At 35.5% G+C, this 12,089-nt stretch overlaps 1 protein-coding gene across 2 annotated transcripts in view; it reads right to left on the bottom strand.

The window, feature by feature from the left end:
* The window catches only part of ttbk1a (tau tubulin kinase 1a), a 54,504-nt gene that overhangs the window by 11,814 nt on the left and 30,601 nt on the right, over positions 1-12,089 (bottom strand). For both annotated transcript variants that reach the window (XM_056468221.1, XM_056468222.1), the window contains exons 11-13: positions 10,073-10,277; positions 9,799-9,965; positions 8,616-9,150 (exon numbers count right to left, since the gene is read on the bottom strand). In XM_056468221.1, coding sequence (XP_056324196.1) covers positions 8,616-9,150; positions 9,799-9,965; positions 10,073-10,277 — 907 coding nt within the window. The remainder of the gene's footprint in view (positions 1-8,615; positions 9,151-9,798; positions 9,966-10,072; positions 10,278-12,089) is intronic.

Raw genomic sequence — 12,089 nt, 5'->3', positions numbered from 1 at the left:
CATTGTTTTAAAAAGTGAGTAAACTCATCTGCTTGTTAAGTCATGACATATAAAATACTGTTTCCGGGTCCATGCCGCTACTCATTTAAATTGAGAAAATATTCGTTTATGACCACTTTTTAGTCCTATCACAAATTAAAGTGAATTTTATTTTAAATCATGGTGTACACAACAGTCTCAGACACCAATATTTTAACAATTTACAAAAAATTAACCCCTTTCTGGCCATATGATATCATGCATTGATATATATATATATATTGCGATTATGATTTTCGAAAGTATTACATCGCTTTGTAAACGTTTATTATTAGTATTTGTTGAGCCTCCCCATACAGTTTGACATAGCGCTTGGACTCAGAAGCTGCTTCGCGTGATGACACACTTAACAAGCAGATTGCTTTTAAAACAATTAGTTGGCGTTACTTAAAAAAAACTAAGTAATAAAATAACGTTTGTGACCTTAATTATAAAAATTAAGTCAATTTAACACTTTCAATTTAAAACAGGTTTACTCGTTTTTTGAAGTAAAGTCAACTTGTCGCTTTTAAGGAAACAGGTTTGTTCGGTAAATTCGGTGACACTTTAGTTTAGGTCACAATTCATGCTATTAATTACTTGCTTATTATCTGCATTGTAAAAAGATTCTTTCTGCCTTAATTTTTTTTGTTGAATCAAATGAACTTTTCTAGTCATCTCAACTTACATCAATCAATAGACTAAAAATAAAGTTAAACTTTGCATGACTTAAAAACAAAACTTAGATAAAACCTGATAAATTTTTTTAGATAAGTTAAAGCAACATAAATATATTTGTTGTCTAGACTTTTTGTCATTACATTTTTTACAGTGTGCCGATTATTAAGATATTAACGGTTCATTAGTAGTTATAAAGTACAATCTCATTCTGCACTCCTAATCCTACCAAAAACTCAACTTCTACCTTACTATCTATTAATAAACAGCGAATTAGTAGTTTATTAAGCTAGTAGTGTTAGTTAATGGTTTATTAACACCGTGAATTGTGACTTAAACTAAAGTGTTACCGTAAATTCAACTAATCAATTTTTACAGTGCAGGACTTTCTGATTAAGAATCAGTTTCTATTACTGCACCATCAAACTGTGATGCTGACAGTTTCAGATAGTGATTGTGCTTTAATTTGTGTCAATTAATGTGAGTTTGAAATTATTTCTTTGTGATCTTATAGCCATACTGAATGTGACAATGGATTATTCTCTAGTAAATTTCACACAAAACATTGCTGTTAAATTAGATATGGATAACTTTTTTTAATTCAGAATAACATTAATGAAGATTTTATCTATAAAACTGCTGTCTTTGATCATTCATAAAATGAAAGTCACTTTGACAGTCAAATAAAACCCAAAAAACATATAGAGGCAAAACAAAATTAATACTTGTGGCACATTAAGATCTAAGAATGTTAACAAAGTGATGTAATTTTTGCTGCTTATTCAAACTACTTATTAAAAATGAGCTGCAACAATACAATTATTGAGATTTTTGGGACAACTTAATTGTTTTATGTTCAGTCTACTTAAATTTGTTCCATTCACTGAATCCAGTCATGTTGGGACAACATAAATGAATTGTGTGTAACCCTGCATTTTATACAGTGTATGAACACACCAAAGCTTTTGATTAAAGGTAATAATGTTCAGTCTCTTGTACAGATGGATTGTTTCACTTCATAAGACCTCGATGTATCATCAGGCGCCACAGGTATTATTCTTTTTTTGCCTTTTTATATATGTTATTCGCTCTCGATTTTGACTAATTGGCCAAAGACCTCAGTTTAAGCTAAAACAAAACTTCTTCAATGTCCTATGAAAGAAATCATGCTGCATCATGTCTGATTAGGACTTGATTTTTTAATACAGTCTTTGAATTTTCCCCACGGAGTGACTGAAATGACTAAAGCGCCTGTTCATAACAAGCAGCGTGCATTCCCATTCCGTTCTTACAGCTCCCGAAAAGTTTATTGCATCAGAAAAGATCACATCTTTTCTCCAAAAAAATAAACAAATAATTTATCGTCCTTAAAAAAACACGTCTTTCGAATCAGTGTGTGAGAAGAGACTATAACATCAGCTTTCCTCAGCTGTTCTTGTTCATCAGTTTGGCCAGCATCTGCTGGATCTGCAGACGGGACACGTTGAGCATGGAGTGCCTGCTGCGTGGAGATCCAGGCGGCTGCAGGGGAGCGTGACGTCTGGAGCCCGAGCGAAAGTTACCGTGAGCTGGACTGCTTTCGGCAGACCGGCTTCTCTGGATGAAGGACGACGGGTACTGCTCTGTCTCCAACGTAGAAGACGAGAAGACATACGAAGCGAGACGGCGAAGCTGGTTGGAGCGCGGTCCAGAATGCGACCTGTCCTCATCCAGCTGAAATAAAAGCAGAAAGAGCGTGCTTTGAAACTTACAAGCTTTTACGGAGGATTTGTATTTGTGACATTTAAGGCATCTTCCCCAGTCGCATGCAGTGAGGAGAACGCCCAACACTCAGAGGAAAAGAGAGGAAACGCTCTCTCTTTAAGTTACACAGACCTACAATGGGTTGCCTGGAAACACGTTTATTCACAAGAGACAAAGCTAAAGGGATAGCTATTGATATTTTGGGGATTTTCTATTTGGTTGGGCGGCCAACATTGAGAGCCTCTTTATTCCACAGAGGCTGTTCTTTTGATGCGGATCCACCTCTGGAAAGAAAAAAAAAAGTGTCGTATGTGTCCATGTACAAGACAATGAGTCGAGAGATTCCAGACTAAAGGCTACTTTTTGACCATTTTGCCGATTGTGGTATTAAAAAAAACGTCAACTTAAGTAAAAATGACTCGTCAGGCATACACACACACAAACACACATGGATAAAAATGGGTAAGATGATGACAAACGGAAATTAAAGGAGGAAAAAACAATGAGCAAGTTCATCAAACAGGTACAAAAGGGACTAGCCTAAACTGTGCTTACCGCAGACACCTCTTTCGCTCTTCTTTTGTGGCTCCAGCGGCAGCCTTGGTATTTTCTTCATGGGTGAAATCATACGTGATTTTGAGCGAAAAGGCAGTGTGGGCATTAAAAAGGTGAAGACTGCTGGGAAAACGAGCATCCTTTTGCTTTTTCGATGTTTTGGCTAACATACAAAAGAGACAATAATCCAGCAATCTCAGTTCAGCTTGAAAGGCTGTGACTGTTTGCAGGAAAAACAAATGGCAAGGGGCAGGTTTTTCCAAACATCATTTGGCAAAAATTCCCCCGAAAAAATATATTACACTTTTTTTTTGTATTTTGCGTTCTGCTTTAGTTCCTCTGAGAGAAATACTATTGACTGGCTAGCTTTTCAAAGTGCTGGTCTACTGAGTGTCATCTGGCTCACCCTAGTGGTAAAGAGAGCGGCTGGAGGTCTTTTCACACATTTTCTTTTGGATCATCATGAGGGATGACAAACATTAAAATATGAAGTTTAATGTGAATCAGTGCAGATTTTCTTTCACCGAGCGGTTTAGTGCTGAGCATCCTAAAAGGCAAGAATGCCAAAATTTGTAGAAACACTCAGCAGTAGACCGATCGTTTTCAACAACAGTCAAAGACAGGTTAAACAACATTTTTTGGTGTGTGTTTGTGTGTGCTTATGTGTGTAAACATGAAAAGATTGATGTAGCACTGAAAACCCATTAGCAAATGTCTTCTATGGCTTCTCAGAACTAGTTTACTTATTTAATATTTTTGAAGGTGTAAAAGAAAATCTTGTAAGGAAAAAAGAAAAGAAATCTGGCCTTCATAAACACGATTGTTGCTAGATCAGATATGGTTGAGGCTGGAAGTTGATGAGAATTGTTTATATTATTTATTAAATTTCCCATTTATTGGATTTTATTAACATCTACCCCTACCCTAACCCTAAACCCAACCGTCACAGTAATGTAAAAACAGTAGTTGTACAGAGTATTATTAATGTTATTTATCAAATTACCCAATAAATTGTATTTTATTAAAATCTATCCCCACCCTAACCCTAAACACAACCATCACAGTACTGTAAAAATCTGAATTATTGTTATAGTGACATAAAAAAATGATGCTATATTGATATGCGTATCTGCAGCTGTATCCTATCAAGACTTTAACCATAAACACCGCAGCCACCATAAATTAAAGTTGTCAATTCACTTTCCATTCAAGCCCATTTTGTTCAAAGTAAGTTTGGTTGAAAACTTTAAAAATGATTTTTGCTGCTTGTTCAAACTACTTATGTAATATGAGTTGAAACAACACAAATATAATGTGGTTTTTTTTTGCGACAACTTAACTGTTATATGTTTAATCCACTTAAATTTGTAAAAAACTATACTACTAAAAGTTAACTTAATCGATTTGTTTTAGGATAACATAAAGGAATAGTGGAATACAGCATTTACAGTATATATAGGAGTGACAACATAATTCGCTTTAAAAAAATTAAAGGGACAGTTTACCCAAAAAATAAATTAACTAATTAATTTATTAATTTATTAAAATCAGTCATTGCTGGATTCCTGAAACCAGCCATTGAGTTCTGAAATCAAGGGCGTAGATTTGCTCTTGACATTGGTGGGGAAATACATCCCTAGAGCGCATGCATTGAACAGCACAAATTCTGTTTCACACTTTTAAAAACATGATTAAAGTACTTAATAACATAAAATAAACACTTAATAATACAAATAACACTCACGTCGTATTCAGCAAGAGTCAATTTACATGATTTTACTGCTTTGAGGAGTATGAATGTAGAGAAATTTAGAGAGGTGTGTGACGCAACTTACTGCTTTATCCCGATTATTGTTTTTCATAATCATTGAGGCCAAAATCCAAACTAAATTTTAATCAATTGCACTGGCTTGGTTAATAGTATTATAGTGAACTAGAAGCGAACTTGACTCGTGCCCGTGTAGGTTAAGAGTTGACGGAGCATTACTTTATTTTGAAGTCGATTCAATTATTGGTAGGGATATTTCAGTAATTGGTGGATATTGGTGGGCACACGTCCCCTCCGTCCATGCTAATTCTACGCCCTTGTCTGAAATATTTTGTGTCCTACTATGGATGTCAGTGGCTGCTGGTTTCTAATCCAATTCGGATTTTTCTATTCATCCAATTCTCTTTCTTGTGCCCTAAATATGAAAAACAAACCTCAGTAAAGTATTATTATTATCTGTTCAGTACACACAATGTGGATTTAATGAGAATAAAGGCTATCATAATGGCACATGGCAATTCCATATGTTTGATGTCTTGTCTATAGTAAGTAAATGCTGCTATTATAACTTCCATATTGTGAGACTGTAGTAAATGCTTATTTAGATATTACATTTTAATCTATGATATGCATTTGATATGCAGTGTGTACAGCAGTGTTTCTCAACCACATTCCTGAAGAACCACCATTTCTGCACATTTTCCATGGCTGCGTCCGAAATCTCCAACTACTCAGTAGGTAGTGTATTTGAATTTTAACGTACTACTCGACGGTTAGAAAAGTACGTTCTATAGAGTATGAACATCCGCCATTTTGTCATAATCACATGTACTACTCGCGTGAGATGCGTTGCTTCACTCCTATTTATGAATACTCTCAGGGTGCATCATGGGATAGCGCAGCGTGCATCGGATGTGCATTTTAGAATCTCGCCGGAAGTAGTAGGTCATCCGGGTACTTCTCGCCTACTGATTTTCGAATTCTGTGAATTCGGACATACTACTCGGCTCGAATACTGATTTTAGCATACTACATAGTATGGAAGTATGCAAATTCGTGTCTCTTAAACCAAACACACCAGATCATCATCTTGTTAGCAGAGACTGAAAGATCCGTTATGGGTGTGACAGACAAAGACATCCAAAACATGCAGTGCAGGAGGTCCTCCAGGAATGTGGTTAAGATACACTGGTGTACAGTACATGACCTTAGAGTATTAGAGAATCTCTTTACTGTAAAGCTCAACTTCTGCTAATAACAGGTTTCCAAAATAATACCAAACACGAAGAAAGAAGAATTATCACATTTTTAGCAAATCATGTGAAAACCAAATGCTTGATGGTAAGAAAAGAAGAGATGAGGCATGAGTCTGTGTGTCAGACACAGTGAACTGAAGAGAGAGTGACAGACGGAGAGAGAAGAGAGATATAATCACACACCCTGCAAAAAGTGGAGTGAGACAACACCAGCCTACCATAAAGCTTGCTACTGATTAAAAGTTGGATTTTAAGACAGAGAGGTGATATAAAAGGGACTTGCACTCCTGCACGAGTCTTTGAAAGAAGGCTGTATTTCATATTCACTCTTGGAACAAGTGGAAAGTGGATTTATTTTTAAGGTACAAGAAATCCAAGATTTAGGTCATTCTCTGTGTGTGGTGGATGAGAAGATCAGACACCACATTCAAAAGAGGATAGAAAGATCTCCAAAGAGGATTACAGGTTTAGTTATATTGTACACTTTATATTTATATATATATATATATATATATACTTATTCTGCTCACCAAGGGTACATTCATTTAGCCAATTCTACAATAAAAACATAATTATTGTGAAATATTACCATTTTGTTTTCTAATTTATATAATAAAATGTTATTTAATGATGTGATGGAAAAGATGATTTTTTTAGCAGCCCAGTGTTTAGGGTAGCGTGATCTTTCAGAAATCCTTCTAACAGGCTGATTTGGTGCTCAAGAAACAAATATTGCAAACAACTGTTGATATTTTCTTTAAGTCATGACCATGTTTTTGCTACTTTACCTGATTAAAACAAGTTACAAAGTATTTTTGAGGTTCAACAAGATTCAAATGGATGTTTTAAAGGGACAGTTCACCCAAAAATAAAAAAATTTCTATCATTTACTCACACTTTTCTTGTTCCAAACCTGTTTGTGTTTCTTTCTTCTGTTATATATTAGATATTTTGAAGAAAGATGAAATCCTGTAACCATTGACTTCCACAGAATTTGTTTTTTCCTAATACAGAAGTGAATGGTTACAACATTCTTTTAAATATCTTCTTTGGCGTCAAACAGAATAAAGAAATTTCTTAAGATTTGGAACCACTTAAGGGAGAGTAAATAGTGAGCACATTTTCATTTTTGGGTGAATTATCCTTTTAAGTAAGTTTAAAGTGAAAGTGAAGCATTTCACGCATTGGATTAAATAAGGCTGTCCTATCTCCGTGTTCAGTCCTTTACTTCCACTGTATCTTTTCAGCTTTGGGAACGTCAGACGTCAGACACAGCGATATTCCAAGATGGCGGCGCCCTAGCTCCAAAAGCTATAATAAAACATGCTGTTTTCTTCAAAATGGTTACATTAATCAAGCTTGCTATATATATTTTCATTAAAGTTGAAATCAATTTACAAAATAATATAAACTTGACTGAGTGCTTCACTTTCACTTTAATTGAATCTAAGTGGAAATGGCATAGAAAAGTTAATTTATTTAACTTAAAAAGAACAAAAAAAATAAAAAAAATCAAGACAGCAAATAACTTTAACAGTGTAAATATTAACAGCAAGATACACCATAATATAAAAAATGTACAGTGTTCCTGCCATCTTACATCATGGACCCTTTTCACATTTTCGGGTTTTTCAGTAGCAGAAGTTGTCAATGTTGGGTAAAACTTAACAAATATTTATTTATTATTTTTTTCCCCTGAAATAATAAAAGAAAAACTTTACAATAGTGTTATTAAGTGAAGCTTTTTTTCCCTCTTATCGCCACTGGCTTGCATGGTTTGGGATCTGTAGAGCTGCGCATCGTTGGATTTGCTCTTCAGTGTTTGGACTCTCAGTAATGATTTTAAACCACACTGAACTGAGCTAAACTGAACTGAATTTAAACACTAAAAACTGAACTACGCTGTTCAAATTTACTAAGAGCTTTTATGTGAAACTGCTTTGACACAATCTACACTGTAAAAGCGCTATACAAATAAAGGTGAATTGAATTGAATTTTCAGAAAAGGAAAAAAATCTGTGAGACGGATAACTGAAGCCAGAAGAGCGAAGATTTTACTGTTTTGTTTTTACTATCAAATGTACTATCCTGTACATAGATGCTGCATTTCAAACATCTTGCACAAGTGGTAATTTGTTTTTTGTAATTTGACGCAAAGATGATATAATACATTCATAAATACATATAAATATACATGTGTTTTAAAACAATTTAAATATTAAAGGATTTAAGATGTTGATGATCATTACACACATCATAACAGTCTTGTGAAAAGGGTCCATCATCTTTAATGTCATTATAAGCAGATAAATCCAGTCCGCAGCTGATAAGTTCTAATTCATGAACAATAAATATCCTTCTCCTGATTTAATTTATTGAATTAACATTAATCTTATCCAGACCATTAATCATCTTTACAAGCTTATAAACACAGCAACCGCACTAAAAGACCTCTGCGAAAAAAAAAACATCTGTTATCAAATTACCTCTTTTACTAGGACCTCATGATCTCTTTACCACCATCAAACTATTTTCAACCTCACCCACTCCATCTTCAGCATTAGCATGTCAGAGCGTGTTAGAAAGGATAACCTTACCTGTCTCTGAGGTCCGTTGTTATCTGCATCTCTCCGTCGGGGCCGTCCAGAGGGCAGCGAGTGACAGGGTGACTGCGCAGGGCTCTCCATTGACGTGGACTGGCCTTTCCCACTCCTCCTAGACGTCTCCTCCTCTGTCAGCGGCAGCATCCCTCGTGTAGTCCGTTCTCCATGGGACGTTTTGGTTCTGACAGATGGATCGTTCCCTCTGTGTCTCCTCCGATCATCTCCTTCCTCCAGAGGGCGCAATTCCTCCGGCTCCTCATCCGTGGTGCCGGAAGTCGTGGGTTCGGCTCCTGGAAGGTGGTGGAAGTCTCTGAGCTCCATTTCCTTGTCTATGATCACCCACTCTTTGCTGTCAAAGTCCTCTTCTTCTGCGAGCGGGACTGAGCGGATGAAGGCATTGCTGTGGGCTTCCTGGTCCACCGACGCGGAGGCTTCATTGCGGCCTCTGCAACCGTCCACTGAGAGCATCTGAGCGGGCTGAGAGGAGTAAACATGCCGAGAAGGAGAACCCAGAATGTCCATTCGAGAGCTGAGAGAAGAGACATTAAGGGAGGAAATTGTTTATTGTTGATTATTTATAGGTCAACTATACATGGTACAAGGTCATTTAAACTAACTATTATTATATTAAATAACACTGAACACTTAAAAATGCTGGAATTAGGAATTTATTGTGTTGTGTCAGGGTGAATTATAATTTATGTTTCATTCTCTGAACTATCGATGACGTTTTTCCGAGTTTAATGTAAATGATTGAAGCATGTTTTGCTGCATTATGCTGGATAAAACTAGAATTGTGGAAAGAAGAGATATTGAACTGTATTGGACAATCAGGTGATATAGGCGGTGAGGATAGACGTGCATTAGCGAGCTCCACTGACTAGCTATAATATTCACCGAAAATCCTCCATTAACTTACTTTACTGATAAAATATGTTTTTATCAAGACATCGGATAGTCAATATTGTTTATGGCGGAACACACTCTGCGTCGAAAAGGATGTAAATCATGACCAGTTTCTAGCATTGCCAAAATGAGTGATCACGTCACTTCAGATGAATTAAGAAATAAATAATTAGAGGAATAACCCTGACAGTAAATCACAGCAAATAAAAAAAAACATGTTGTCAAACCTTTACAGAATAAAACAAATATTAAGAGTAAAGCTGCGACCCACCGTTGACCGTAACCGTCCCGTCCATCAGCAGCAGACATGCGATCAGATTCAGGGCTGTTGACCCGTCGGTACCTGAGTGAGTGAACCTGCATCACTGGAGAGTCCAAACCTCCCCTTTGTGGTGACACAGGACACACACCCCGGCTACCGTCCTCTTCTTGACCTCCCTAAAACATACAACCAGAGTAATTTATAAAACTGTACATGGATTGAATGTTTTCATTAGCTTTTAAATGTGTGTGATGGCATTTAAGTGGACTGTGTTCACTGGCACCTTTCCAAGGTTAATCCTGAGTTTGTTGCGGTTAAAGTCTGTCTCCTCCCATCCGTCTGCATCTGTGGGCAACTGGCTGCCATCGGCTGGCCGTCCAGAGGGAATTGGAGGGGCGTTTTCCTGGTCACTGAGGTGCTCGTCCTGTACAACATCATCTGTGTTTTCCCTCGGAAGGTCGCCTGGCATCGGGGTCACATTTATAACCCTGAGAGACCAAGAAAAGAAAGATCAATATTATTTCAAAAGGAAAAAAATTCAAGTTGACCCTGAATGGCCTTACTTTGGTGGAAATCTACAGTCAAAATTGTTAGCCCTAATCTGGAACCCCTAAGTGCAATTAAAAAGAAAATGGGAGGTGGAACTGGAGATAGAACTCAGAAGACATGTGGCAATCTGTTTTAGACAATATTCACTCATCTTCAATTTGTTTAAAACACAGAGTTATACATTTTGAAGTAGTAAACAGATTACATTGGTCCAAACTGAGACTCGCCAAATTGAATCCGAATATAGAGCCTAATTGTGACAGATGTAATATTGAGCCAGCTACACAATCTCATGTGTTTTGGGCTTGTTCAAAATTAAAGGATATCTGGCAGCTAGCATTAAATACCTATATAGAGCCTCAGGCCATAATTTCAATATTTGGTATCATACCACAGTCCTTATGTTTTAAATAAAAGCAAGATAAATGTGACTGCCTTTGCTATGCTTTTATCTAGAACAGAGTATATACAGGAACCAGAGAGTGAGATTTAATACCTTTTAAGAGCTTTATTAAGACTCTTTCCAACATTTTAAGACCTTATAACCCCCTTTAGGTTTCAACCGGAAAAACTGGTGAGATTTTAACTTACGGTATATTTACTAAATATTAATATAAGAAACTAATCTAAAACTAAAACATTATTTATATACTGAATAAAAATCTATTAAATCTAGCTAATTCAGCAGGTTGGCGCCTATAGAACTGGAGAAATAATGGTTTTGCCTTGGTTACTGTTGTAAACAAAGCAGCATGATGTCACAATTTAGCAGGATTTTACTGATTTCATAAACTACACAGCATCCTGATATTCGCAGATTTAATTCAGGCAAACTTTAGCATACAACTATACATTGCATAATCCAAAATGATATAAAATTTAATACCTTGCAAAATAGCATTGAACATTTTTTAATACATCTTAAGGGCATTTTCTCTACATTGATTTATCAACTCCGCAGTCAGCCTGTAGGAGGATAATATTGCTCAAATGGAAGGAAAATTTTTCTCGAACCTTTAAGCAATGTCTTATGGAACTTCTACACCACCTGACCTTAGAAAAAATATGATATACTGTAAGAGGTTGTACTGATATGTTTTTTCACACTTGGCAACCTGTTTTGTGTATGTTCACATAAAGAAGATGGAGCATTCAGTTATTTTAAAAGAGTAGAACCTTTCCTTGTTATTTTTTTTTTTTCTTTTCAATTTTCTTTTTCCTTTTCTTTCCTTTAATATATAAGAGTAAAATATGTTTTACTTAATATTATTATTTATTAGTCTTATTTTATTATCATTGATATATGTTTATAGAACTAAATGTACATATGTGTGACAGGTTTTGTTCGCTTGTTGTCTAAAAAATGTAAAAGGTAAAAAACTATTTGTACTACAAGTTTCATATTTTACATGTTTAATAAAAACATATTTGAGAAAAATACTAGCCCTCTTTTTATTTTTATTTCTTTTTGAAGTATTTCCCAAATGATGTTTAACAGAGGAAGAAATTTATCACAGTATTTCCTATAATATTTTTCTCATTCTAGAGAAAGTCTTATCTGTTTTATTTCGGCTAGAATAAAAGCAGTTACATTTTTTTTTAAATCATTTTAAGGTCACTAATACAAGCTCTACTGGGACACGGACCTCCTCAAACCCCCAAACAATATATTATTGTTTTTTGATAAATATACAAAAATATTTATTACAAATAAATAAATAAAATTATTATTATTATTATTATTATTATTA

Source organism: Danio aesculapii, chromosome 11 (assembly GCF_903798145.1).
Source record: "Danio aesculapii chromosome 11, fDanAes4.1, whole genome shotgun sequence".
NCBI classification, from domain to species: domain Eukaryota; kingdom Metazoa; phylum Chordata; class Actinopteri; order Cypriniformes; family Danionidae; genus Danio; species Danio aesculapii.
This window is presented reverse-complemented; position numbering and strand designations above follow the sequence as displayed.